The 26,850-nt window shown below is 41.6% G+C and overlaps 1 protein-coding gene across 2 annotated transcripts; it reads right to left on the bottom strand.

Moving 5' to 3' along the window:
- Positions 1 to 176: 176 nt before the first annotated feature.
- On the bottom strand, positions 177 to 26,850 carry dot1l (DOT1-like histone H3K79 methyltransferase). 2 transcript variants are annotated; one of them, XM_059341986.1, is made up of 29 exons: positions 26,480 to 26,850; positions 21,707 to 21,750; positions 21,510 to 21,584; positions 21,106 to 21,169; positions 20,397 to 20,625; positions 20,215 to 20,309; positions 18,921 to 18,983; positions 18,779 to 18,834; positions 18,385 to 18,464; positions 17,366 to 17,434; positions 17,158 to 17,264; positions 16,143 to 16,184; positions 15,965 to 16,060; positions 15,040 to 15,262; positions 14,821 to 14,934; positions 14,046 to 14,137; positions 13,817 to 13,918; positions 13,371 to 13,508; positions 11,577 to 11,702; positions 10,830 to 11,263; positions 10,413 to 10,500; positions 10,155 to 10,304; positions 9,575 to 9,617; positions 8,511 to 9,130; positions 8,182 to 8,387; positions 7,343 to 7,416; positions 5,844 to 6,533; positions 4,295 to 5,109; positions 177 to 3,814 (listed from the first exon to the last, which is right to left on the bottom strand). In XM_059341986.1, exons 1-28 carry the CDS (start codon positions 26,558 to 26,560, stop codon positions 4,463 to 4,465), a joined length of 4,848 nt encoding a protein of 1,615 aa, XP_059197969.1. In that variant the 5' UTR covers positions 26,561 to 26,850; the 3' UTR covers positions 177 to 3,814; positions 4,295 to 4,462. The 2 variants fall into 2 exon arrangements, with proteins under 2 accessions (XP_059197969.1, XP_059197971.1); XM_059341988.1 differs by lacking the exon at positions 4,295 to 5,109.

Raw genomic sequence — 26,850 nt, 5'->3', positions numbered from 1 at the left:
ACTTACTGAGGGGTTGTCCTGGCCCTGAGTTGGATTAGAAAGGGACTTAATCATGCCACTAAGGTGGTGAATGAAGTCTGTGACATGCAGTAGTTTTAAGATTTTTTTTTTTTATCATTTCAAGCCATCTGGGAAGTTCCTGAGTTAAGACCTTTGGCATGATTTAGAGTAAACGGCCTCGACTGCAAAGCTCTCACAGATTATCTTATTATATTAATAATGTACCAGGATGGAGCTTGCTGGAGAACTGCATAGAAGCTTTAATTCAAATCATGCTCATAAACCAAAGGAATTAAAATAACAGCACCTTATCCCTTTGATTACATAAGTAGCTACAAAAGTGGTTGAACTCTGCAATGATGGCAAATGTTGAAACTCCTACAAACTATTCTCACTGTCACATACACCACACCGCCCCTCCAGATTAGAGAAATTTCCATAAAGTTAAACTGGACTGTCAGAAAGCCGGCAGGCAAGCTCGCGTTGAAGATTATTAAACCATAAAACCCTGCAGCACAACAGGAGAAGAGTAGTATTTATCAATAGCTGCAATTTCCTTGTTTTAAGTGAAGGAGAGCACCGTGCTGTCTGTCTGACTAGTAGTATTAAAAACTGACAGGAATCTGAAGACACCATTAAAAGCATATAACATGTAACTGCAATTGTATCAAACACCAAGAATAAGAAAATCAAAACAGCATCAACAATAATTACAAAAGACCTCTCAGTGCTGGTAACAAACGGACTATAGTCTCTAATTATGTTCTAAAATGACTTTTCACTTGAACACTCGCAGGTGAGCAACACATTTGTGAGTGCACAGGACAGGAGTTTACAATAAAGCTTTGATTATTATTAGTCTATTCTTCCCTTAGATATGCACCGGTAAGTGGGAAAAAAAGCACACACACAAACTAAGCTCAAGTGTATTCCCACTATCAGAGAAAAAAGGAAGCTTGGCTGCTGTCACTCCTGACAAAGTGATGCACACGTACATCCTAACACAAGAGTTTTACATCGGCATGTCTTTGCAATGACACAATATGCTCACATGGCGAGGCCAGTAAGACATCTAAAGACAGACAGTGTGTGTAAGACGTTGACACTTAGTTTTGTATGCACCAGTGAAGACTTTTTTATAAGATCTGAATTGCCATTGTCTGCAAACAGAAGCACCATTTTTTCCTGCAGAATCTGGGTTGGTAAAAAGACAAAAGAAAAGAAACAAATATGTAAAAACTGATCAAAGTTATGACAGTTCTAGTGCTGGAATCAAGTTGTGTTCAAGCCACAGCACCGTTGTTTGTGTTAAATACACACAGCTTTTGAGTTTCTACTTCTATCACAAGGACTCAGGTGCTGCTGTGCCGCCATGTTGTTAGGCACCATCTATTAAGGTCCTGTGGTGGCAATGCTTCACTCTCCTTGGCTTCAAGCCTCCTGTTTAACAGGCGAGTTTAAGGTCACGATGCCAGCGCCAAAACACCTCTATTCACTTTTATATATTTATATATAGACTCATATATATTTAGACTGTTTATAGATACATATTTTATATACCTTTCTGTTTATGGTAGAGAGACATACAAGGAAAAACAAAAACTTATGTACAAAAACAGTGTGTCTTGTTCACTAACAGATAAGCAGCTCGCTTCTGAGAGCAAAGCGGGCTGATTTGTGTTTAAACTTGCAGCGTGAGAAACATGAACAGAGGTCCTCATACCGGTTTACTCAGACTCTGATTCAGCTGTTGCAGAGTAGTTTTATCGAAAGGGTGGTGTCTACACTAGGCATTCAAAGAACCAGACAAAAGTATATTAAATATGAGAAAAGGAAAAGCCAGAAAATGGCTTTACAAATGTCCCTGTGTACAGCACCAAGTATTCGATTTGTTTTTGATGTTTTCACTAAAGAATAAATAAGATCAGGTACAGTCCAAATTTAGCACCATTATTTTCAGACTGTGAGTCAAGTACACACACACTATTGCATTCTACAATGTCAACACATTTCAGGATTAAAAAAAACAAAAAGAGAAAAACAAATACCAAGGCAAATGGAGAGACTGACAGCATAAATATAATAATCTAAATTATACACAACTATACAGTCGGAGAATGAATCACATTCACAGTACAAACATTGTTTACAAAATAAAAATAAAAAACACAATAAAAAAAAGCAAACAAAAAGGTGTGAAGAGAGTCCAGTAGTTTGTTGTGGTTATGGTTCATTGTTTTCTCAGTGTGTGAGGATTTGCATGCATGAGTGTGCACGTGTTTGTATAAACTATATGCAGTATAATTCAACATTTTAAGTCCTAAACATTTGATTAAACCTGTATTTCCCAACAGCAGAGATAAATACGAATAAGTTTAGCTTAAGAAGAGTTAAAAATTCCTGCTGTAAGAGTATTTCGGCTGCTTTCCCACATAGTAGTGTGATTTACCAAATTGACTGAGGAAGGAAATGTTAATAAATACAGAAAGTGGCTGACAATGTCGACATAGCACCATCTCATTATATGAATTTCATGGGGTCATTTAAAATAATACAAATAAAATATATCGGCTCTGCATTACTGGCACCCGCTGAAATGTTGCTGATTCACCATATTTTCAAAATAAAGCAGAAATGAGAACACAGTTGTGTTCAAACTTTGAAACAAACACCCATATTCTTTATTATTCAGTTAATTCATTCAGAAAATGTTATAGTTTGACCCAAAATACATATTTTTTGTCCTCTTACATGTAGTGCTATTTATCAATCTGCCTGATATCTGTTAAGCTTTTTTTCCCTGTAAACAAAACTTTCACTGATATGTTTAATACCTGATATTAGAGGAGAAACACTGAACCAAGCCTGAAATTTTTCATCAATTATAATAAACAAGGATTTTGCTCCAGCTTGTAGCAAAGAAAGAACATATTCATTTGAGCATTATGACTTTTGTGCCACTTTGCTTTGAAATAAAGAGACTTAACAGTAAGTAACCCACATTTTTAATTTTGAAAATATTGTAAATCATCAACATAAGCAGAGTTTAAGAGTTGTCAACAGACCAGCCGGGGTGAGCACATCTTTGCTACACGAGTAACTGTGTCCTGCTATCCAGTGTGATGTCAGACCAAAATATGAAGTTCCTTATCTTGTTTTATGCTCAAATATGTTACAATATTGTATTTCACTAAAGGAAGAAGACGAAGATAAGAGGAGCAAGCATGCAGAGAGGCAAACCTGCATGCCATCTGAGCAGAGTTCAATGAACTGGTCTGTGTGTTTAAGTTGATGCACTCTTATGAAGTGAAACTTTGGAGGGAACGTGACACATGAGATTCAGATCAAAAAGGTGGACTATGTGCTTCAATCTGTTATTTAATGTTACATTAAATTATTTAAAACGGGTTATTTTTACTAGTTGCTATTATCCTAACTATGACAACAAAGACACACTATCATACCTATCGTAGCACCTTTAATTTAAACCCGACATCTTGATAAATCAGAACTGATTTCCATGTTGTAAAATCTTCAAATCCTCATTTAAGCAGTCCACACTTAAACATGACCAGTACCTATGACTTCTGCTCAAGGTGACCATAGTGGTGGTTAGTGTGTGTGTGTGTGTGTGTGTGTGTGTGTGTGTGTGTGTGTGTGAGTGTGTGTGTGTATCTCCCAGTACAGAAGCCGGTCTTGGAGGCGGTTGGGTAGTGCAGAAGTTCTGAAGCACCAGTGAGTGAGGAGAGTGCCTTGGTCCACACCTGGACATTTGCATAGTTTATTAAATTTTGAGGTAGTTTTCAACAATTACCTGAAATATCAAAGGAGACAGAAAAATAAAATGAGAAGGGTTTCTATGGATGGCATATTGTGCATAACAATAAACAAATCATAAACAGTATTAACCTACTCAACAGTAGATGAGCAGAGAAGTGTTGGACACCACCTGAAAGCTGAGAACCTGAAGATTATATTGAGCTCAGCAGTTTTTCTAGTTATAAATCTGTAATAAATAGGAATGCACCGATCTATCAGTCGGTGGTTCCATATTTAATGTTAAAGCAAAACATGTTTGGTATAAATTAAAAGGTTTATTTGTTCAATGTTGGCCCGCGATTTTATTCAAGTTTTACATTTTGGCCCATTGTGTATTTGAGTTTGACACCCCTGCCTTAACCTAACCTCTAGTTTCATATGAGACCAGTATCGTCACTCTATGACAGTAATGTCAGTCGGGAAGACCAGCACAGTGTTTTTATACTTCAAACGATGAACCCAAGAAGTGACTCACCTTGTTCAATCAGAACAACAGCTTGTGGGAGCAAAGGAAAACAGGTATTCTGTCTCTCTCACTCCCTACCAGTCTCTCTCTTTCTCTCATTCTCTCCCCCTCTCCACCTTCTGATTGCCTTTCGCCCTTCCCCTTTCCATCCTTCCCCCTTTCCCTTACCCCCAAACCCTATCTAGGTCTGGAGCCAGGGAGCTGGGAGGTGGTGTAGGTGCCATGCATGCCTTGATTCCTCCACATGCTCCCGCCACCACCTGAGCTGCTGGCCTGTGGTGGAGGGGGCAGCCGAGGGGAGTAGTGCACTGCGAATGGACGAGACGAGGAGGAGCCGGACAGAGAGGAAGAAGCAGTAGCGGTGGCGGCAGCAGAGATAGAAGCAGAGGAGGCAGAGGTGGAGGAGGAGATGGAGAGAGAGAGGGATGACTGTGCTCTCTGGTGGTGGAGAGAGGAGTGGGACAGACGGGAGGAGTGGAGGGAGTCGGATCGAGACGATGGCGGGGCGTCAGAGTGCGTGGTTGCTGAGGAGGAGGTGCTGTGCAGGGGTGGAGGAGGGGGCAGGGTGAGCGTGGGAGGAGAGGGGCTATGCAGGACCGACTGGGTGCGGCTATGCTGCGCCTGGGACAGGGAGAGGGGGAGAGGTGAGGAGGACACGGAGGCCAGGCGCGTGGAGGCTGGTTGGGGAGTGGTGTGCTGCTGCGTTTGTGAGGAGGTAGAGGAAGAGGAGGAGAGACTGAGCAGAGAGCTGAGGCCTCCAGACGTGGGCAGCGTCACCCCAAACTGATGGGAGGACACTGTGGGCACCACGTGGTGAAATATACCTGCAAATCATACAGCAGAAATGGAGGGAGGGTGGAGACAGAGGGAGGAGAGAGCGGATAAAAGTGGCAGAGACAGCGAGAAGGAGGGGGACAAAGAGAGAAGCCAGGACTGAGCCAGGTTGTGCAAAGCGCCAAGCAAGTCTTACACAAGCACACAAAAAGCAAACAGAGTCAGTCCACTGAGACTAGAACTAAACAGAATGAGTCAGCCAATTTAGGATTGCAATAAAACTATTGTCAATGTAGCAGAATTGATTTCCGGGTGGATTTTGACTTACAAGTGAAATGACTCTGACATACAACTCCAAAAGATACACCCAGGGAAAATGAAAATATAGTAATGTCAATAGCATTAATTCCAGGTCAATCACAGGTAGGGTTGTTCGATTGGGACGAATATATGGATGATTGGCTGGTTGTTGGTTGTTATGAAGAATTCATTCTGTTAAAATGCAACATTTTCCAAGGGTGTATCCAACTGCAGCACTCAAGCAGCCAGTACATGCCAAAGCGAGGCAGCACAGAGAGTCAGTCAGTCAGTCAAACTGTCAGAGAGGCACACAGAGAAACAGCAGCATCGGAACTCCACCTACCTGTCTCTATTAGCAGCCCCATTCCCTCCGACTCATGCTATTCTCTATCAAGATGACCCCAAGCTAAGACTACCTCACTCCGTTCAACAATCCTGAGCTAAAACTTTATTTATATGGTCAGTTTGTCATGATGATGCTCACCTCCAGCCGCCCCCCCTGTCAGCCCAGCACTGGAGAAGCTTCCCAGGGCAGAATGTCCGTTGACGAGTCTCGGTGTCCCACTCACCGTGGATCCGCCTGTCTGAGCCCCGAACAAGGACTGTAGGACTGAGGTACCTCCGAGTGGGAACTGAGACCCCAGGTACTGCCCCACTGAGGATCCTGTGGTTGAGGAAACTGCTACAGGGCTGCCCCCCACCTTTCCACTCAGAATTCCCCCACCACTGTTGGCGGCAGCAGATATGAAGAGGTTCTGACTGGCCAAGCTGCTGCTTGTCTTCATGTCCCAGTCCCGAGGGGCCTTCTGTTTCTGGAGGGCCTGGCGTTGGTCTAAACTACTACCTCCCTGGGCTCCGCCACCGCCGCTGCCTCCACCCCGGGTTCCCGCCTCCTGACTGAGGAACGGGTTGGGGTTCATGTAGCTGGACGACTCTCCATCACTTCCTTTCCTCACCTGCTGATGCTGTTGTTTGTGATCAGAATCTGAGTCTGTGCCCCGGCTTGACCCCCCCATGCCGAAGGGAGAGCCCCCCTGTCTCAGGTCGGAGTTGGGTTGCTTGGGGTCAGAAATGGGTGAAAAGGTGGATTTCCACTTGCTGGTAGACGACAAGGAGGATGAAGAGGAGGCCTCGCTGCCCGTGCTGTTCCCACTGCTGCTACCAGACTTCCTGACTGGTGGAGGAAGAAGAAAGGGATACCAGTTTGCATTCTGTAGCAGATGTGAAAGATTTATTTTTAATCAAAGGCCCCGTTTACACGAGGACGCTTGCGGGTAAAAACGACAAAATATTTTATCGGAAGTGCCTTTCGTTTAGACGGTGACGGCGTTTTGGGGGCTTAAAAACGCAAAAATCTGAAACCACCTTCCAAAGTGGAAAAGTTAAATACGCTCTGCCGTAGCGTGTCGTCTACACTGACAAGACACAAAACTCTGATCTGATCTGCTCACGTCACGTATGTGTTTACGTCACATACATGCTCCAGGACAGGAAATAAACAAACGTGGGATTATTTCCATGCGTCGGACCTTCAAGCTGCTCTGGCAGCTCTAATAAACTTACAGGAGTCTTTCCACCAAATGTCCAGGATATGTACAGATAGTATTAGTGAACAGAGAAGGATCTGGAATTACCTCCATCACATTTAGGATGCAGCAATTGGTCGGAGGCGAGCCAGACGGCTGTGAACGAGACCTGGGAGATCTAGTGATGGTGGAGAACTTTGTGGAAGGAGTAGCTGATGGAAATACGTGGCGTGAAAACTTCTGCATGTCCAAAGATGCTCTTATCGCTTTAAGTGATGCCGCCTGGCTGCATACAATCGAATTTCACACACTTTTGCGTCACCGTATGCAGCAGATTTCCTCCCGAAAATGCTCGTCTAAACGAGGAATAAAAAGTGAAGACGAGACGCCACTTTTGCGTCTTCTGTTCAGACCGTCCTCGTGTGAACGTAGCCAAAGTGAATGATTATTTTCTTACCTCTTTCACCATCTCCTAGTCTACCAGGTCCATCTCTGCTCTCCAAGGATATAGTGGCAATTTTTCTTTCAATTCTAGAGAAAAACAGTGAACATTTAAAACAAATAGCCCTGTAATATCTGCAACAGAGTTGAGGCAATCAAAAGGCACAAAGTCATATTTTTTTTAGCACTAACTTTAGATCAAAAGTATAAAGCAAGGTTCGATTTTCTTTGTCTAATTCTCATGATAGGTTTAAAAAGATCTGGGGACCTTTTATTGAATACATTAGAAAAGATAGACCTCAAACTGTGACCTGAACGCACTGCTTTCTTATTTTTATTTTATTAAGTATTTTTTTTAAATTATATTATATTGTATATAAATACATGTTATATATATTATATATTTTTTCTTTATGTATTCGGGTTATGAGACTTTGCTGTTCCCCTCTGGCTCGGGCCTCCTGGACTAAATCTCTGGCCCTTTTCTTATGAGTGGACAATTGGGTGCATATTGTTGGACCGTTTTTGTGCACATTTTCTTTTTACATTAATGATTAAGTGGTGGCTGGCTGTCTGTTGCTTCTGTTTTGTTTTATCTGTTTGTTTACTTTTATTTTATTTATTTTTTCCTCTGTTGGGTTTTTTCTATGTTTCTTGTACTGTGTCTGTGTATATATATATATATGTGCCAAAACTTTGCATAAATAAAATTTACAAAAAAAAACCTCTAAAAGTATAAAGCAAGCAAAATGGTCACCTGATTACTGAGCAACAACCTAGAAGACTTCAGAAAAAAGGGAAAATAGCTTGCAGCTCGAAAACATTGTTGTCACACTTATCTTCATATCATATTACCGTGAACTGGAGCTGTCGGCAGGGTATCCTGAGTCATCGTCATCAGAGCTGGGGGCAGACGAGTAATGACTTGTGCCATTGATCTCCAGGGGACGCTCTCTCTTCAAGATGGGAGGCTGGTCCAGGTCAGGCCCACTGGGGCTGCGGCTTGATTGTTCTGGGGAGGAGATGGCAGAGATCTCCAGAGGCTGGTTGATGTTGTTCACCTGTGAGGACAAATGGACATTTAGATTTCTCTGGGTTGGAAAATGTAAGTTCACACCTAAAAAAAAATTAATCACACAGGTCTTAATGCATCGTCATGCATACCCTTACTTTTGTTGACTCACCATGGAGTTGATGTTGAGTGGCGATCCTGAGGAGTGGTTGTTGGCGCTGAGCCCGGGGAATGACCTCCTCTTTGGGGATCCGCTGGCGTTGACCGGCACCGTGGAGCTGCGTTTCCTTCTCCCCCGCTTGCGTCCCTCTTGAGATCCGAGGCCGTGAGATGAGTGCGATGAAGACATATGTGTGGGTGTGTGAGTGTGCTGTGTGCCGGGGGACTGGTGGTGGTGGTTTCCATGGTTACTGTTGTATCCCTGCTTGTTGCCAGTGTGATGGTGGAGGCGGGATCCTCCGGCCGCGCTGCCTCCGCTGCCTGACGAAGAGGAAGACGAGGATGAAGAGGAGGAAGAAGAGAAGAAGATTCTCCTCCGCAGTTCACTGTCCTGGGGCTCCGTGTCTGATTCACCTCCTTGGCGATCCTGTCCATCTTCTGGAAGAATCCTTGGGGGCCCATCTGCATACTGGAGCACGCCTCCAGTGCCGAGTGGTGGGCTCTGGATGGGACCTCCTCTGCCCATTGGTCCTGTGAGAGGAGTGTTGGGGTGTGGAGGAGGTGATGAAGAAGCACCATTATGGTCCTCAGGATGGGAGCCGCCATTCATCAGCCCTGAGCTGGATGAACATCCTAAACAGAGAGCAAACAGTTATAGGTTCAGGACGCACAGCAGTGGTCATTTTGATTCAAAATTTAGTCTTAGTTCTGTTTAAAATGTCCATATTAGTTTCTATCTTTACTCAACCTTATCCTGTTTTTTTATTTTAAAGTAATACTTTTAGTTGACTGGAAGTCTGGGTATTTTAGTCTTAATGTGACATGTGCTGCTACCACTTTGTGGTTAATGACATTAGCGTAGTCTTTTCTAAAAAAAATAAAAAAAAAAGGTCATTGACAAACATATGTAGTCATAGTTTTACGTACGGGAATTAACACAAATTTATAGAAAAAACAGTCAAAAATCAAATGAAGTGTATAATACAAAATATTGAACACTGCATTAGTAATAAATTAAACAACTGATGGTTTGATGGTGATAGTGAATACATTAAGTGGTTGAAGGATAATCCTTACCATTGATCTGTCCTGTCTGAGACACAGGACTCGGAGTACTTCTCTGAAATTTTGAATGCAGAAAATATATGACAGTGGAAAATCCAAACATACAATATCAAAAATCACAAAACATTTAAAAAACTTAAATCTATAATTATCCAGGGAATAAAACTAAAATGTCATCCAATAAAAATCATCCTTTGTACCACAGTTGTTATTATGGTAAAACTAAAATAAAAATAATCTTAGAAAACTATTGTCATAACCTGAAACTAATTAAAGTTTCCTTGAAAAAGAACTAAACTTAACAATATTGCCAGGAAAATGACTAATAAAAATAAAATAAAAATGGAAATAAATTCCTCTGCACTTTTACAACCAAGTACTTTGCAAACCCCCCCAAAAAATAATCTTAAACTATTGGAAAATTAAACCTGTCATTAAAAATAATATTAAACTCAGTTTACATCTGTTTTAGACAAACTAAAACAGAACCAAAATAAAATCTTAAAGGCAAAACTACAATAAAAATGCTTTATCTGGAGTAGAGTGTAAATGTAGAGGTACTTTATGACAGTACTACACTGAAGGTACTCACCAGTCTTTCAGCACGACTGGGCAGCACCACGCTGGCCAGAGGAATGCTGACCGGTAGTTTACTTGGGTGGACCGTGCTCAGAGGGATGCTGATTGGAAGGCTCGTAATGCTGTTGTCACCTTGAACAGATGGGCTCCTCTCCTTACCACCCTGTATGAGAGAACAAAGGGAAAATGACTGAGCTACAAGAAAAGTAGAAAACCTATAGACAGATCAACAATGCAAATGTACAGACAGCAAAGACTGACAAACATTTACCCTCTCAAACCCTTTCTGGGCATCAGATGCATTGGGAGAGGGGCAGTTCAGTTTGCCTCCAAGCGGAGAGTTAACACCGCCAAATTCCCTAAAAAACAAAACAGAAAAAGGCATATGTAGATTCAACTACTTAGCCGTCTGTTGCTTTGGGGAGCAACTTGGAAAGCTTCTTAATTTTAAATTTGGTAGCTTTTAGTGCAGGCATGTCCAAACTATTCCACAAAGGGCCGTGTGGCTGCAGGTTTTCGTTTCAACCAAGCAAAAGCACACAGTTTGACCAATCAACTGTCTGAAGACTGAGATCAGTTGATTAACTGAGTCAAGTCTGGTGTGCTGCTGCTTGGTTGGAACCAAAACCTGCAGCCACACGGCCCTTTGTGGAATAGTTTGGACATGCCTGTTTTAGTGGTAACCAACCTGTGCATGGTCAGCCCTGGACCTCTAAAGTGAGAAGAGGGGTCCTGGTTAAGGTGCCTCCGCAAGGCAATCTTGGCGGGGGAGAAGCGTGTATAATCAGGAAGCGCGTAGGAGGAACTTTGCTGCCGTTGCCGGGCATCAGGGATGGCAGGTACAATCTCGTGGTCTGGAGAGATGGGCAGGTAGCGAGAAAGAAGCTCCCCCTTGGTGTTGGCCCGGTCAAAACAGGGCGAGCTGGTGCCATTGATAGATAGGTCTGGGTTGATCCCATTGAGAACTGGGGCAGAGGACAGGCCATGCTTAGAGGAGTCCATGTCTGTGGAAGAGCGTGACTCCAGGCTCTTCCTGTACGGGGAACCGTCACAGGGGCTGTAGGATTTGAGTTGAAGCAGCTCCTGCTGCCTTTGACTTTTCTCCAGCTCCACAATGCTGATCTACAAACAGACACCAGGGGGAGCTTTTACACTAGAAAATATGCATTGGACAACACTGATACGTCTAGGAAAATGTTTGTGACAGCAATTCATCAACTCTCACTGAAAGCGAGATTTTATTCAGTTTAGGCATTGAAAAGGCTAATTCCTTTGAATATGTTGCTGAAAAGCCAGTGGGACGGACGAAAGGGGGCGGAAGGATGGAAAAAAAGGCCAGAGAAAACAGCAAGTATGGAGGAGTATACAAGAGGTGGAAGAGAGAGATACAGCATTTGGTAATGAATCCAACAAATTGAGGAGGCGGACTGTGTACCTGCAGCTCCAAACAGTGTCTCTGTTTCTCAGAGATTTGTCTGCGTAGTGCCTGCTTCTCCTTCAGCAAACTCTCCAGACACAAAGAGCCCCAATCTAGCTTTAGCTCCTCACACCGAGACTTCAGCTGGAAAACAACAAACATACACGCTTGCTGTTATTTATTCACCTGGGGAATGCTTCAGTAAAATTAGAGATGGTCCGATCAGGTTTTTTGAGACCGATCACCTAAAGCCTCACCGATCCGATTACCGATCAGAACCGATCGATCACGAGGGACGACATTAATATTTATATTTTACTCTTGTTGTCCCCCCCCCGTCAATTCATCCACTCATGCACAGGCCTATAGTCTTTCATTTATGTAAACCTTGTAATTATCTATCTACCTATCAATCATTTACTAAATACTAATAGATTACCTAGATTGCCCTTTATTTATTGCACTGCAGTACCTTGAATATTCCTTCATAGCAGCAGTGGCTCTGTGGAAAACAATATGCCAACATGGCCTCTATAGGGCAGTCAAGAACTGGCAAGAGCCTAATGTTGAAAGTTCACTCATTTATGGATACTATCCATTTTAAATGGCTGTATTGTTGCATATATCGTATAAAATAAAATTCAAATAAAAATTGAGCCTATTTAACAGGCTAAACAAACTCAAAATGCCAGTCTGGACATTGGTGGCATTATTACACATTGTTACACAGTACAGTGTAACATATTATTATTGGTCACTCTCACACTAACATTTCTCTAAATGACTAAACGCTTGCAGAAACTGCCGCTAGTGTGTGTGACATCGGACTCAATCACTTCGAAAAAGTTCCATATGGCAGACATGTTGTCGGTGTGTAGGTGCATGCAGGCTGCTTGACCACAACATTTCTTCGTTTTAAAGCGGCAGCGTTTCGGCGCACTACCACCACCTTTGGACGCGTAATGTATATCACCCCATAACAAACACTTGTAAAGCACATGTACGTATAATGCGATAGGATCGGTAATTTAAACCTTTGATCTGATTTTTCGATCGATTGATCGTTTTTTTAATCATATCGGGCCGATCCGATCAGTTGGCGATCCATCGGCGCCATCCCTCAGTAAAATTAAATATAATTTCATATTGGCTTGAAGTGCAAGGCTGTCGTAAAAACTACAGCTGAACTGTGAGTTCAACCAACATTACACAAACGCAGAGAATTCGGAATGGTGACAGGTAGTGGTGTCAACAATAATCAATCCGGCGATGCATCGCAATGCGGGGCATGCACGATTCAGCATCGATGCGGCAAAGTGCCATAATCGATTATGTCTATTTCCTGTCCTCCAGTGGAAAGTTGTGGGGGCCAGGGTGGGAATTTCAACATGGCCACGACGTCTATGGCCGTCATGTAAACTAGCGATAGCTAGCTAGGTGGGATATCGCTAACGTCTTCCCTACCTCAGGAACAAGGGGTCGACATTTAGCTGATGTAAATTTCACCTCAACAGGTTCCTTTTTTATGGCAGGAGGAGGCATTTCTCTTTCCTTACTCTTAGATGAACTCAGGCAGGAGATTCACTTTGCCATCTTTTCAAAATATAGCCAATAAAATATATTGTTATTAGGCCTATCTGACTGCTTGTATTGCCTCATGACTGACGAATCAAATCGTTACCTGGTGAATCGTAATCGAATCGAAATTGTGAGGGCAGTGCCAATGCACACCCTTAGTGACAGGTGTGAACTACTGGGGATGATGCTGTAGTAACAGAGTGGAGGTCACAACAAAAAGCCCTGAGGTCTCACCAGAAGCAGGCTGTTGTCTCTCAGAAGAGCCATGTCTCTCTCAAGCTGCTTCGTCTGCTCTTTCAGCTGACGATTGTGGGCTGATATCTCCTTCTGGGCCTGCAGCAGGTCCTCCACAGTCAAGGCTTTTACTCCCAGCTGATCACCACACACACACACACACACAGGCATACACAATGTCATACATCAGATCCAATGTTCTCACCCTGCTGCAGTGATGTACAAGTGGACACAATAGGGCTTAAATGGTTCAAGTAATCGTAGCAGACATGTGACTCAAGTCATTCAGTCCAAGTCACAAGTAAGTCTCATGTCCTTTGTTATGGAAAGTCACGTCAAAACATAAAACATAATTATTCAACAGATAACGAATGAAGGAGTTTAATCTACACAAAGTCTGTGCTCATATTGTTGACTGTGACGATGCAAAAAGTAGCAGATCCTACCTCATCTAATTTGGTCTGAAAGAGACCTTTGATCTTGTCCTTGTGAGACTGACAAACAGAGTGGAGCTGCTCCGCCTGCCCTGACAGGTCCCTGTGTTTTTGCTAGAGACAGAAAAGAAATGATACAGGCAAGAGGTTGGGCAAAAATGAAAGAAACTGTAATAAAAAATTTCAAGGAAAATTGTAGTAGGAGCAAATCAATAATGTCTGCAATGGCATTTCTTCATACCTTCTCCTGTTCTAAAAGCTGCTGCAGGTTGGAGCGGTACTGAGGAGTCTTCATGTAGGACATAAACTGGAGGTATTGAACTTTGATGTTATCTGTAAAAAGGTCAGGGATAGAGGGGGCAAGAGAGCAAAACACAGGATAGACTATTAGTTAGGTTGTTTGGGAAATGAAGCTCAAACACCAAACAGACCACAAGTGCTGTCGGGCCAGGTTTTGGGTCTCTCCTTCTGACCCCTCCCTTGTAAGTTCTGCTCCTCTCACTGTAGACTGTATGATTAACTTTTTATATAATCCAAATAAAGAAAAAAGAAATACAACCTGCTCATATCGAAGCTTAACTGTAACATTAAAACCACCAGTTTCATTGAAAAGAAGCTAACCTGACTTTTTCTCTAAGACTGAACCGTAACAAAGCCCTGAAATATTGGTCGAAATGGCTTACGTATGTAAATGAGAAAACAGAATAACTCCTAACCTCCTACCTATGGATTACTGTGACCCTACTTCGTAGTGTGTTTTTCTTTTTCTTTTCTTTTTTGAGACAAAGAGTTTGATTTCCCTCGGTGACCTGTATGTTCTGATTTATGTATGTTCTGATTTATGAGATTCATATGTCTTGATTGTCTGTGTAAGACACTGGAAAAATTAGAAAAATTAAAAATAAAGTAAAAAAAAAAAAAGAAAAGAAGCTAACCGTATTTTCTTTACAGATTTGTACAAAGCCTTGTATAATATCTACGACTTGACAACAACTTTGAGATCTTTATCAGCTCACCTAGCAGTTGTTGCAGACCAGGAGGAGTTGGGCCCAGAAGCAGTTGACTAGATGGATAGTGCTGGACCTTGGGAGGTAGCTGGTAGAAGGGACTCTGAGGTGGCCGGTATGCATCTGTGCACACAAGAAGGACATTCATGTTAAACCGAGATTTCTAAGCCACAGAGTGTAGCTGTAAAGAAGACATTTGAAGCATGTTGTGTGTGGATGTGCTCTGACCCTGAGGCGGTGCAGCAGAAAGGGTCTTGGCATGCAGCAGATCCAACGCGCTCTGATTTTTCTTGGTTTTCTTGTCAGTAGCCGGGGCGGCTTTCTTGGGCCGACCACGTTTCTTGTTGTTCAACTTGCGTGCTTTGGGCAGGAGTCGGGCTCTTCGGGGTTTGGCAGTGGGCTTGACCACTGTCACCAGGCTAGGACGCTCCTCCTCACCGCAGGAGTCCTGCTGTAATACATACAGAAAAACATTTACATTTAGTCATTTAGCAGACGCTTTATCCAAAGTGACTTACAGGAAGAGTAAAAACAAACAATCAAGGTATAGTGCAATAACAATTAAAAAACACATACAGTACAGGCCAAAAGTTTGGACACACCCATCTCATTCAATGCGTTTTTCTTTATTTTCATGACTATTTACATTGTAGATTCTCACTGAAGGCATCAAAACTATGAATGAACACATGTGGAATTATGTACTTAACAAAAAAAGTGTGAAATAACTGAAAACATGTCTTTTAGATTTTAGATTCCTCAAAGTAGCCACCCTTTGCTTACTAGAATATAAGACATGTTTTCAGTTATTTCACACTTTTTTGTTAAGTACATAATTCCACATGTGTTCATTAATAGTTTTGATGAATTTACAATGTCAATAGTCATGAAAATAAAGGAAACGCATTGAATGAGAAGGTGTGTCCAAACTTTTGGCCTGTACTGTACATATTCATACAAAGAGCACGGAGAGCTTGCTTTGCGTTGTTCTGTTTTTTATTTAAGTGAATATCAGCAAAGAGAGGAACATTTCAGGGACAAAAAGACAAAAAATATAGCAAAAGCGAATTAACTTATTCCTATTTAATCCCCAACCAACCGGTTCTAGGAATTGCCTTTCACACAAAGTCTTGTGAACCTGTGTAAGTCCTACCTTGAGTTGTTCTTTAGGTTTTGTGGGCGTGGTGCTATTGCTTTTACTGTCCTTCGTGTCCTTCTGCTGGCGTCGCCTAGCTGCCTCCTGCTCCTCCTGATATGAGATGAACCAATTTAATTGTTTGATAGAGAAAATATAGTTAGAGGAGTGACTGAGGAAGAAGAACATGACTTACCCTGAGTTTAGGATTTTTGAGACTAGCAAAATAGTTTTCAAGCTGAAAAAAAGGAAAATAGTAATATTAGAATGTTATTTTCAATATTTGAGTTTACATTCAATCTCAGTTAAAATAACAATGATCGTGTTTACACCAACACTGACCAACCAGATTTTAAAAATGCCATTGTTAATACAACTGATTCTTTATAAATCCATGTAGAGTTTGTACCCAGTACATAAAATTTGCTTTCTTGTCACATAAAATATCTCAGTTTTGCACTTTGTGACCCGTTTATGGAATATAATAGACTGGTTCACTATACTTGCCCTCATGTTTTTTTTTCATGATGTTTTTGCATTATATTATAATACAGATTATAGTGCGTGTGTGTGTGTGTGTGCATGAGGTCAGCTGGTAGATGGGTTGTCACATCTCTCTCTGATATAAATACCATTGTATGCTTTGTAGTTTTATGTCGGGATACAAAATAATTTGGCTGATTTTTTTGGATCAGTTTACCAGATGGACCAAAACATGCATTTTGATGTGTTAGCCCACTATTTCTACTGTGATGCCATTCCAAGAAGTCAGACAATCCACTGTTGGGTACAAATATTAAAAGAAATTAAGAAGAGCAAGAAAAAAAGCAGCCACACATACTTAAGACTGTCAGTAGCATTTTATAGGCAGCGTGCCAGCTCTCTCACAGGGATTCCCACTGATAACAGGGATTACTTTAACCAATTACCAGAGTGACACACACATCATTGTTATCTAATGCACTTGTGTTACCCTCTATAACCCCCTGTGTTCTGTCCTCAGATTGCTTACTCCTGGGACTGACTACTCATTAAGACAACACCGACTGTTATTATGGCAGCCTATCTCTCGAGTTTAGGTTGCTCTTTGTCTCTAATGTTTATTCCACTTCAGCAGTCATTAAATGTTTTATTGGTTTGTCGGGGTCTCCTTTAATAGACACTCTAGTCTCTGCACTGGGGACCTCCTCTCCAACAACTACAGTGCTTACTATAGTGCGGTCTATGGTATGCAGGTAGTAGGAAACTGGCTTTCCAGTCCAGGACACGGAGCCCCTCAGAGGAGAAAGCTCCACCACGCGCATTATTGTGCCAATATCTGCAGGAGAGAGAAGAAATAACATGGCACTGCATGTCAGACACATTTCAAAGGAAGCAGGACAAATTGAAATCTCTTTTTCCACTAATTCTGGTACTTACCACTCAAGTTTCGACTGTTTATTCTAAAATTTAAAGGTGCAAAAGGTTTGGAGGATACAATTTTTCCACCTGTGGAAATAAAAACAACAAACATATAAAACATGATTAGTATACATGTTTCTTTAATTTACACATACAGTGGCTCAGATGGCTCACTACATAAAGCAAATACAATATGGAATATAATCACTCAGTTAGGAACAGTAATTCATAGAAACATTTATCATATTGTCATAGTTAAAGTAGAGAGTAAAAGTAAAGAGTTGACACAGTGGCGACTGGATACTATCAGCTATTGTTATTTTAATCGCCAATGAGAACAGCTGAATAAATATCTTTCCCAGTGAGCCAAGGTGTCACTCCCAGTGCTACCAACAGAAGGCCTTGATGTTTTCTACAAACTAAAAGTTGTCATGAGAAAAAGCTATTAGCACCTGCTACTTAAAAGCCTTTTTCCCCTTCTACCTTTGATCAGTTTACTCCTGACGCCTCATAAAATGTCTCAATTTGTTGGCTTAACAACCATCTGCTCTGCCATATAAGTTATGTAACCCTTTATCAGACAAAGAACTATATTTGGTAACTTCAGGTAATATTTCGAGAAAAAAGTTGCAAATTTACTACTACTTAAAGTGGCAAATCTACAAGAAAAATAAGTCGCAGATTTAAGAGATTTAAAGTGGCAAATCTGTGCGAAAAAAGTTGCAGATTTACGAGAAAAAAGTGGAAAAAAAGCAACTTTTTTCTCCCAGATTCACCACTTTAATGGAGATTAAAGGAAAGATGGAATGAGAGTCCAATATTTCAGCGATATTTTCAGAGACAGCTATCATACAGTGAAAATCTCATACTATTGCAATCCTATTTGCAGAAGAAGTATATTGGCAAGGTTTCATTTGAAAACCCGTCCATGTTTGAAAGTTAATATACAACAGTTGGGGAACAAACTATGCATGAATATATAATCCACATGTAGTGATCAGGAAAAACAATTCTGTGTTTAGCTGAAAAATACTGACCTTCCTTCATGTTAGCAAAGCGCTCCTTCAGCTGGTGATCTACCTCTGGACCAAAGGCAAAGTTATTCACAAAAATAATACTGTAGGACAGACAAAGAAAGACACAAGTCAAATCAACAGTTGGCAGTTAAAGAAGGATATATTTTTAGGCAAAGTTCTGCGGAGACACTTATTGAAGGATAACCAATTTTCCTCTAAACCTTTCATATAAGAGTCTTGTCTATCAGTGACTAAATAGATTTCATATTGGTAGCTTTTATTCCAGATAAAATATTCAGCGGTATCTAATGTTTTGGTTCTTTGGTGTATAAAATCAGCTTATGAATAGTCTTATTGAAATTAAATGGATATCGTGTCTCCCAGACTGTTACAGCAACTCGGTTTGGTAGAACACCTTGTGGTGGCGATCCTTTCCTTCCATTCTTCAGACAGAAAGTCGCCTCTCTCCAGCTGAAAAAGAGGTACAAATCTCGAATCAATCTGCAAAACATCAATGTCAATGTTTCCTAAAGTGTGCGTTATGACAGATAACTTACTGTGTACTCCCCATGCTTCTTCCCATACCATTTCATCCACTTTTTAAACTCTTTATCCATGGTCTGAGAGAAAGAATGTGAATATTAATATCCAAACAAATCATAGATAAAAGTAAAAAAAATAAATCTTCTGACTGAAATTTTATTCATGCTACAGCTAAATCACATGCAGTGTGTGAAACATGTTCCAGGTTACTTGTCACCTGCTTAAGAAATACTAATGCATAAGAATTCAGCACCAAATGCAGCCATCACATTTAGATGCTCAACTAAAACTGTTTTACAGGAGGAACATCTGTTCTATTGCATCTATTGCATTTTTTTGTCTTCTTCTCTATAGTGCTTTGTGTTATTAAAAAAACAACAACAAACAAAACAAGCATCAAACAAACAACACCACAATTAAATTGCTATTAGGCTAACAGTTAGCTCTGTAGCAGTACAGTGTGTATGTGCTGCTGCTGCAGGAGATGTTCACTTTGTGATCTCTGTTTGTTTACAACAAGCACCGGTCACTCTGTGCACAGTTAGCGATGCCGGTTAATTCACTATCACTATGTTTATGATCAGCGGCTATGCTGTGCATAGTTAGCAATGTGATCACGGTCAAAACTGTTGCTAAGCGATTAAGCTACGATTGAAAACCATACGTCAGCTCCGGAGTCTAATAAATCCCTCTGCGGGCCTTTTTGTAATGGAGACACTGTGAGTGAGCGGATATTTAGGAGGGCGTGGCCTGAGACTTCCCCAGCGGCCACTCTTTACCCTAAAGCAGGCATGGCCAAACTATTCCACAAAGGGCCGTGTGGCTGCAGGTTTTCGTTCCAACCAAGCAGCAGCACACCAGACTTGACTCAGGTAATCAACTGATCTGTCTTCAGACAGTTGATTGGTCAAACTGTGTGCTTTTGCTTGGTTGAAACGAAAACCTGCAGCCACACGGCCCTTTGTGGAATAGTTTGGACATGCCTGCCCTAAAGGAAACATGGCTATTGATCTCATAAGTGGCCTCTGTGAACTCCAAATGACGGAAATCCGTCGTAGCGACGGAGAACTTTAATCCATGCAAAATGCTCCTGCTACAAGTAATCATGAGAAGATGCAATGTAAACTTGGAAAACCACTTTGAGAACTGAATGGACACAAAAACACACAAAGTGGGAAAAAAACTTCCATATTCTGTTAATTTGCCAGGGGTGACTGCATCATTTTGACAATATCTGTTGACACAGTGGCTTTAAATGCTCTCTTTATGCAATAACCCTCTCATCCTGCGCTATATTTATGTGGTTACCTCTGCATAGGTAGCTGGAATGTCTGCTTTCTCTACACCGTAGTAGTGTTTACAGTTGGTTGCTGCTGCAACCTGCAGCACCACCTGCCCCACTCCTGCAAATAACAAAACAATAGGTTATAAGTCTTATACCAAACAGAAAAATAGGCTGTCAATATGTCAATAACTAACAGCAGACTCACCACTTCCAAGGTCAACAAAGGTGTCATCTTCCATCATTTCCATCTCATCGATGATCTGAGCCACCAGGTCAAAAGAGGTTTCTCCGTACACCTCAGGGGAGAAGGGCTCATAGTTGTTCAGCTTCTCCGGATCGGTGACTGAGTGGTTGTACACCTGCTGGAGGATGTGTCTCAGCAGCCCGTTGGAAGGACGCTTGTTCAGTTTCATGGGCTGCGTGGTCCCTTTCCACTATAAAATGGGATTATACATTTAGTCATACAAAGAAAAAACACTTTGCTTTTTCTCTAAACAACAGTGTTCATATATTATTCAGTAATATTGGCCTGTCAAAGAGAAGGACAAAAATTACAATAGATGTTTTCATTCATTTGATGAAGATGTTTAAATAAAATTACGTAAATAAAGAGACTTTTGCACAAATGTGGGCTACATAAGAACATTGCTTATGAAACATTTTGGTCAGTAACTAAAAGCAGAAGTCATTCATTTTAGATACACACACACACACACACACACACACACATATATATATATATATATATATATATATATATAAAAAAGACAGTGTTGGGTCAAGCGTGGCACTGTTTAATAGACTCACAGCACACAGAAAAAGTGTTGCTCACTTTGAGTGACTAATGTTTCCACATGTTTTCACATTTACTTCACCTGCTGAGCACTAAAAGCCCTTTACAAATACGGACTCACCAGTTGGTGAATGCTGTCGATGGCCCTGTTGTACTTGTCACAAAGTCTCTGCATACTCTCGAAGCTGTGACAATACCAAGACACAAAATGAATATCATCAATTTGTACAACTTCCCAGTCAAACACTTCCCTAAAAGCCAATGGGTCGCAATAGGCTATAATCTGAAAAGCACTTGTTATACTTTGAAACTGAAAATACATAAATAAAAAGAATGATAGAAAAAGAGTTTTTCAACTGGCTATAATCAAACATTCAAAGCACACAAACATCTCTATCTCTCTTTCTGCTGAATGGGAACCTGCAGACAGGTCTTCCAGCTCGGGGCATTTTTTATTTGGATGTTTTATATATTGTTTTATTCAGTGTTTTGGTCAAACAGATTTTAATGTAACCCTAGGCTCACCTCTTGGTGTCGTAGTCAATGAGTACGTAGTTTTCCATGGCCAGTTTAAGGTCTGGGATCTCCTCACACACCCACCTAGAGAAAGCACACACATAAAATCGTCACAAGACCATACACCTTACGCAGTCATTTAGTGACTGTGCAAATGTGGGAGAGTAATTGTGGGAGTTGAGTCAGAGGGTGGAAAGGTCACTTACCGAATGGTCTCGATGATTTCATGAGCAGCATCATGGTGTTTATCCTTAAAATAGAGAGCAGGGACAAAATATTAAACAGCTCTCAGCATGACTCAGCATAACAAATTACAGCTTCCAAAATGATCATTAAGTTCAATCATCAACTCTCAAACAAATACTAAACATTATAGCCTTCATCAAAGCAGGGTTTATTGCAGTAATGTTTTATTGAGTGTACCCAGTATACCTAACAAACTTGCAACAAAGTGTACATTTTGGTAACTTTAAACTAGATGGCAGAGTACAGAAAATTAGGATTTTTTAAATTATTTTTTTGTTATACTTGAACTTTACTTTTACTTTCTATTGCTATGAAATCAGTTGACAACATACAAAGACCACCTTTACATCTTACATTACATGAAGACAAACTGAGGGGCAGTCTGTGGCCTCAAGGTTAGGAATCGGGCTTGTAACCGGAGGACTGACAGGTCAAGGACTAAAGTGCCCTTGAGCAAGGCACCTAACCCCCCACTGCTCTCTGGGCAGAGAAATGTGCTGCCCACGAGTCACTTACTGGTGTGTAAAGGATGGGTTAAATGCAGAGGTCAAATTCACTCAATGTTTCAGTGTGTGTTTGCGCAAAACTGAATCTATATCTCTCAATCTTAATAAAAGTAGCAGTGTAAATCCATCTAAAAACTTTTGAGGATGGTTACGATCCAACTGGTACAACCAATTCTGAAGGTAGTCAAGGACACACTGCGACCACGTGCAGCAAACATGTAAATGCAACTACTTTGTCAATCCATACACAAAAACTACCAGCACTGGCCTCCAAGAGATTGGGACGCCGGAGAGCACACAACCGCCCAACTGCATTTCAAATGGTGGACCTCAGCAACATTTCTATCCGTCCTGTGTTGTGACTGCCATTTGAAGAACAGAAACCAACCAACTTTAACTTTAAAGTGATAAGAACTTGGAGACAGTCAGTATAGTTTCACACATTCAAACTGCATTTATATCTTGTGAGTTTTTGGCTTGAGTCTCCTTTGTGAGGCATCACAAATAAGTCAACATTTCATTCAATGCATGCATGCCATAAACGTGATTGCTAACTTTTAACATGTTGACACATAAATAGCATCAGAAAGCAATACCAACACTTCCACCACAGAAACCCACGTAGCCTTCCGGTAATCAAAAGCTTCTGCTCAGCAAACATCTTCTTCCTACAACATTGGCCAACATGGCATTTACGGTAATTACGGTTTTATCCCCGCCTATAGTTTTGGCATGCTCTAGTTTTAATTTGGACTGAGATTTTTTTAAGTGACTGTGTAGACGCCTTTTTTTAACAAAAGAGGACAAAAAAACTGTTCTCAAAATACCCATGCATGTGTACTAAGCCCTAGTCTGTCTCATAACGCTAGTTTGCCTAAAAGAACAAGTGTCTCCATTGACGGACAGCAATAATCTAAAATTAAAACCTGCCTCCTTCAAGTGTTCATTTTAAGTTTAATTGTAAGTAACTCTAACCTTCATTTAATTCAAAATTTGGCTCAATCAGACTATCCCAAACCCCTGCTTGAGATTTAAGTTAATCTGGGTCAAATTGGAACTGTAGTGTAGAACAACGCTCAATAAAATGCGATTATAATTATATTGATCCCATGCAGAGAATCTATAGTTAGTAATCATAGCTGGAGTGTGCTGAGCAGCTCTGTGGGAGCAATAGGACTCAAGTTACACCCAGAGCGCAGCCAGCCGGAGTCTGTTGCCTGAAATGACCCACTGACCCACTTTCTGTCTCCTGCTCCAGCGCATTGCCAAGAAGAGCCTCTGGTGGAGGGAAAGAAAGGGGGGAAAGTGAGAGGGGAGGGGAAATCAGAGGGTAAAAGGAAAGAAAGTGAAAGTGAGAAGAGCTAGAAGGTGGGGAAAGTGAGGGGGCCAGAGCGAGGAGGGGAAGCCTGGTATTTGTCAGCTGTTTAAGGCCTGGCACAGCAGCCGCAGCTAACAGCTCACAGCCTGGAGCTCCCGGCTTCCCGCTCAATACTGCCCGCCACTACTACGATAACTTCCGCCAAAGCTCAAACATGCGCGCACTCTCAAATATGCATGGCAACACAGGAAGCCTTCAACTATTTCTGTCAGCACAGAGTTCCGACTGCAGCTGTATTATCAAGCTAACTGCTAGCTGTGCTTCTGACAAGCAGCACAACCTACGAGTCTTTTTCAGAAGATTGAACACTCTGTTTTCCACTAAATATAGAATGTGTAGAAGGTTTGTAAGTACATGAAAGAGACTGTGTGAGCGAATGAGATGCTGAAGAGGGGAGGTCACCTGCTCACACAAAGACGGCACACAGCAACACCAGCACAGAGCTGTTGCTAAAAATAAACACCGTCTGAAAGCGAGAGCCAGACAAAAAGAGCAGGAGACCCTCCTCTCGCTCCACTGTGGGTATAGTGACGTATGTACGACTCCTCCTCTTTACACCACCTCAATCTCTCCTGACATCAATGTGACAGTTCGTGGGTGTTGGGGTTTTACGCTATGTCCTGCTCCACTACGTGTGTCTCAGCAGCCTACAAGAACAAATGACTAAGGCAGGCGTGCCCCTTACACCCTTGTACTACTCTTACCACAAAATACAAATTATTCTTTGTAACTACCACAGCAGCATCAATATCAAAAACAAAAAAACTTTTAAACAGAAAATATTTGTGGAAAAAATGTGTGTACACTATCTGATGATTGCAAACATACTGCAATCCAGAGGAGCTTTCTTGTCATGTAATTGCCAATAATGGCAGCCTATAAATAAGAGCTAAAGCTCACAGGTGAGAACCAAATTGAAGACATTCTGCAGTACGTCTTTTAAAGGCTATGTAAGCCTGGTTAGTGCCCACACCCAGAACCAGATGGACAAAGAGCTGCACCACACCAGAGGTGCTCTTCATATGGAAGCATTTACAGATGCACAGATGTGGGGATTTAGTGAGAGATGGGGAGAGAGACAGGGCAAAAGAAGGAAAGAAAGAATGTTTTATGGGCTTCATTCTAAGGGGACTGGATTGGAGAAAAAACACGCCCTATACTGCAACAGCCTGTACAACAGCCATGTTGTGTGTATCACAACACAGACAGCACTGTGTTCATGCTCTGTGGGTGAGATAAGCAATCTTAATACTCTGTGGGAGTGAAGAATGAATCTACATGGAGTAGGATATGTTGCTACCAGCAAGCAGATTAAATGTGACTTGGGAAAAAAATGCTTGCACACAAATACTGGCATGCATTTTTTGAATTCTATTAATATAGCATTGCTGGAGAGGAGCTGTCTCTTCTATTCTCCTCCCTGTAGAGTTGACCATATGGACATGAGAGGAAGGAAAAAGAGAGAGGAAGTCTTTCCCCTTTGAAAACAGGAGGAGAGCACCGCATGAATAGGCTCCATATTGCAGGACTCCACAGACTATCAGCTGTTTCCAATTCGATGCACGACTGCTAGTCCCAGTATAAATAGCGATCATGCAAGTCAACAATAAATTCAACAGTATAAATTCCTGGCATGCTTGCTCTTGTGTTTTTCCTTACAGACCATAGCATAAGGAAGTGGGTGAGGCAATCATTTTGGGAGGGAGAAACTATGAGTGTTATCAGATTGTGGCCAAGTGTAAAAGGGAGAGTCAACTCGGTCAGCCGAAGCAGAGAGGGGAGCGGTTGACTACATCAGCAAACAACTGACTTAGTGACATGAAACTCATTCAGTTCATATTTTGATGAACAACAAACAAACTAAAAGCTGGAAGTGACAGACTAGGAACAGTGTGGGTGGAGCGATGATGTACAAAAAGACCCCACTCAGACATTGAAACTTCATCTTTTTCAGTCAGCGCTGACTGTCTCACCGCAATCACTATAAAGGAGAATCAACATTTTAAAGTTAAATTGTACACCACCTAAAAGACCGCAGAACTTGCAACCCGCTTCCCTTTCCGTTCGTCTTCAATGAGTCAACTGCAATCAGCCACGGGATGACATGCTGACAGCATGCTACATGGAAATACTACTAAGAGAGAAAGAAGTCTCTTTCTAGGCAAACACTGCTAGTACTGACGGCTCAGGGATCAAATGAATGTACAGAGCTCAAAATACCAAACACAACCAGCTGGTCTCAATTATAGAAATGCCATTGGATTCAACACACACACACAAAGCACTCGAGGAATGCAATACAGCCATTCACATGCCTGCACCATCGAGAAACACAGAGTTCATCCAGTACACAGTCTCTACATCACTATGTGTCCTGTGAGATTGTCCACTGGTATCAAATGGTAGACACGAGCAGAGAAAAAGACAGATCATAAACGAAACACTTTGAACAGAAACTAAGTTACAGTGACACTGACACAATGCTGAATGTGAAGGCTGGTCTGTTTTTGTCGCTCCAATTTCAAAACAGCTTCATGTTTGAGTGGTTGTACTTGTCTTTTACCTAGTAACGTTAACGTTACTCTCTCCAAGTGTACCACAGACTGTCGGGTTATAATTTCAGGGGATAAGTCATGGTGGTTAAAAACAAGCTAGATAATTATTCTGCCGTCTGAGCAGGCTGTTGGATCATGTCTGTCACCATTTAGACCAGTATGACCTGATTCCCCGGACGAGCGTGCCATGGCTGCTCCAGCTAGCTACTGTTAGCAAAGAGCTAGCTAACAAAGACAAAAAACAGAGACAAAATGTAAACATGTAACCGTTGAGATTTAAGGTTTAACACTTACGTATACTGGTAATGGCCACGGGTAGCCTGCGGGTTCTGCTCCAACCGGCGATTTAAGCTTTAGCTCAAGCTTTTCTCCCATTCTACACTTCACGGCGGCTTGGCTGTGATAGATAGCTAGCTAGCTAGTAACTGCTCTCTGTTAGCCAGCTGGTCGGTTAGCGAGCGAGCTACAACGTGAACATTTTGCCAGAAAGAAACGTTAAAACGCGTGAAATATAAAAGACGTCGACGCCCGTTGCGCGGTAAAAACCCACACACTGCGGTCGAGTGTGTAAACGGATCTGACTGGGTTTTGTATTTTAAATAAAATGCCTGTTTATGTCCACTGGCAATTACACATCGTCCGTATCGCCGCCATCTTGCCCGGCA

Source organism: Centropristis striata, chromosome 9 (genome assembly GCF_030273125.1).
Source record: "Centropristis striata isolate RG_2023a ecotype Rhode Island chromosome 9, C.striata_1.0, whole genome shotgun sequence".
In the NCBI taxonomy this organism is placed as follows: Eukaryota; Metazoa; Chordata; class Actinopteri; order Perciformes; family Serranidae; genus Centropristis; species Centropristis striata.
This window is presented reverse-complemented; position numbering and strand designations above follow the sequence as displayed.